The 2,980-nt window shown below is 43.5% G+C and overlaps 1 protein-coding gene across 1 annotated transcript; it reads left to right on the forward strand.

Annotated features, from left to right (window-relative positions):
- The first annotated feature begins 927 nt into the window (after window positions 1-927).
- Window positions 928-1,338, forward strand: LOC142608659 (uncharacterized). The gene has a single exon (XM_075780355.1). It carries the CDS (start codon window positions 928-930, stop codon window positions 1,336-1,338), a length of 411 nt encoding a protein of 136 aa, XP_075636470.1.
- The last annotated feature ends 1,642 nt before the right edge of the window (window positions 1,339-2,980 follow it).

Raw genomic sequence — 2,980 nt, forward strand, 5'->3', positions numbered from 1 at the left:
GAAGTCAGAATGTCCTAGCGGACGAAGTTGCAAAGATGGCATCATCAGAAGAAGCAACGATAGATGCAGGCTTGATGTTAGAAATCCAAAAACACCCCAGTATCGAGGAGATCCCGACATTTGCAATCCAGAGCACAAGTAGCTGGATGACGCCAGTCATATCCTTCCTTCAGGAGGGACACCTCCCTCAAGACATTAAAGAGGCCAGGAATGTCAGAAAGAGAGCAGCCAAGTTCACGATCCTGAACGGCACTATACAAAAGAGGTTTCTCCATGCCATACTTGAAATGTGTGGATGAAGAAGAAGCTAAATATATTTTGAAGGAAGTTCACGAAGGAAGTTGCGGAGACCACGCAGGCCCTAGATCACTGGTAAGTAAAGTTATCATAATGGGTTATTTCTGGCCCAAAATGCAGGAAGATGCAAGGAACCTCGTCAAGAAGTGCGACAAGTGTCAAAGATTTGGTAACGTTCAACGTCTTCTAGCGGAGAAATTGACGACCATATCTTACCCTTAGCCTTTTGCACAATAGGAGATTGACATCGTCGGCCCATTGCCCCAAGGTAAAGGACAGGTCAAATTTCTACTAGTTGCAATTGATTATTTCACAAAGTGGGTTGAAGCAAAAACTCTAGCAACCATCACTGAGGCTAGTATCCAGAACTTCATTTGGAAGAACATCATCTGCAGGTTCGGAATCCCGCGGACGATCATATCAGACAACGGGTGGCAGTTCGACAGTCAGAACTTCAGGGACTTCTGCTTAGGCTTAAGGATCAAGAACTAGTTCTCATCCCCAGGACACTCATAGGCAAACAGACAAACAGAGGTGACGAATCAGACACTGCTTAGGATAATTAAGGCCAAGTTGGACGACGCTAAGGGTACCTGGCCTGAAGAATTGCCCAATGTATTGTGGGCCTACATGACTACAGCAAGAACTCCAACAGGAGAGACCCCTTTCAGGCTCACTTACGGCACCAAGGCAGTCATCCCAGTCGAAGTAGGAATAACCAGCATGAGGCGAGAAATATTCAACAAGAAGAGTAACAAGGACAAGCTACGAGTCAACCTGGACTGTCTGGATGAAGTGAGAGACAAAGCCTCCGATAAGGTGACGAAGTACCAGTGGAAGATGGTTGCATACTACAACAAGAGAGTGAAGCTCAGACGACTTGAGATAGGAGACCTTGTCTTACGCAAGGTCACCCCAGTAACTAGAGATCCCACCCAAGGAAAGCTCGGCCCTACATGGGAAGGTCCATACAAGTTCGTCCATTATTCCAGACAAGGCAGTTATCATTTGGAAACCCTAGACGGACAGAAACTCCCATGACCATTAAACATTGAGCACTTGAAGAAATACCACCAATAGATGTAATAGGCGATTGTATTCATTCTTGAAAGCAATAAAAAGAATTATTCAGCCAATTGTTTTAATGTGTGCAGGTTTTATAATGTAAAAGACGACTAAAAATGGCCAAGTAACAAGATTCCGTCTAGACGGATGTAAATTACTGACGAAGTCAAGCAATTGACAAGAGCTTAAATCACAAGAATGGCTAAGTAACAAGATTTCGCTTAGACGGATGTAAGTTACTGACGAGGCCAAACGGTTGACAAGGGCCTAAGTCACAAAAATGACTAAGTAACAAGATTCCGTCTAGACGGATGTAAGTTACTGACGAAGTCAAGCGATTGGCAAGAGCTTAAATCACAAGTAACAAGATTCCACCTAGACGGATGTAAGTTACTGATGGGTCAAATGATTGACAGGTTCTTAAGTCACAAGTAACAAGATTCAGCCTAGACGGATGTAAGTTACTGATGGGTCAAATGATTGACAGGTTCTTAAGTCACAAGTAACAAGATTCCGCCTAGGCGGATGTAAGTTACTGACGGGTCAAACGATTGACAGGTTCTTAAGTCACAAAAATGGCTAAGTAATAAGATTCCGTCTAGGCGGATGTAAGTTACTGATGACCAAATTAACAAAGTCCCTAAAGGGTGTAAATCGCACTTAGACAAGTACAAGCTCGTCACAAGATGCAAGCTACTCAGATGGAATCAAAGTCCGTAGCCAGTTCTCACCAAAACTCTCAAAAAAGGTCACAAGCACGTAAGTGAGCATGCAATTGATGAAGAAGGAAAAGGCTATAGGAACATAAACCACAGGTAAGAAAGCATGCAGTGGTTAAATTAGCTTAAGCCCCAAAATAGCAAGCAAATATCATTGTTTTTCCAAACCAAAAGCCCATAAACACTAGGCCAAAGATATTGTTCTCAAAATAAGCCCAAAACATAACGGGCAATAAAAAAAAAGGAATTTCTTCTGCAAACGACAGGTTCAGGGATCAACAACAGCATCTCCAGCAGGGGCATTCTCAGGAACATCAACTTTTGGAGCAGAGGAACGGGCAACTTTGTCAACTGCCATCTCTTTATCCACCTCCTCCAAGTCTAAGCTTTCCAGATTCACCCCAGTGGGATGCTTGACGAGGTACCTGCTTAGGAGTTCAAACCCCTTGAAATACCAGCTGAAGAGAACAGTGTTGAATTCGCCAGTTTGCTGAAAAGCCTCAACAGCATCAGCAACAATCGTTTTAATCCTCTCCTTGGCACCTAGAAGTTGTTCGTCCTTCTCCAGGACCAATTGACGCTCAGCTTTAAGGTCGTCACGCACGGTCTTGACTTTCTCCTTTAAAGTAGTAGACTCGTCCATAGACTCGATAAGCTTCTTCTTCAGTGTAGAATTTTCCAACTCTAAAGCCTCCATCCTAAATACCATAGACGCCGCCTTGGCCTCCTGGGTAAGGTATTCAGAGGTTATATGAAGGCTCTCTCCTAGCACTTGAAAAGAAAATTAAGGTTGTTTATGCAACGAAAGGGAAGAAGAATGAAACTAAAAAGTTGCACGAGCTCTTTACTTGAAGAAGTTTATGGACACAACAAGTTGCAACCACATTAAAAGGCACGCC

This window comes from Castanea sativa, chromosome 9 (assembly GCF_040712315.1).
Source record: "Castanea sativa cultivar Marrone di Chiusa Pesio chromosome 9, ASM4071231v1".
In the NCBI taxonomy this organism is placed as follows: Eukaryota; Viridiplantae; Streptophyta; class Magnoliopsida; order Fagales; family Fagaceae; genus Castanea; species Castanea sativa.

What these genes read in the sequence shown, in the direction of transcription:
- LOC142608659 (XM_075780355.1), top strand. Translation starts at nt 928, where the DNA reads ATGACTACAGCAAGAACTCCAACAGGAGAGACCCCTTTCAGGCTCACT.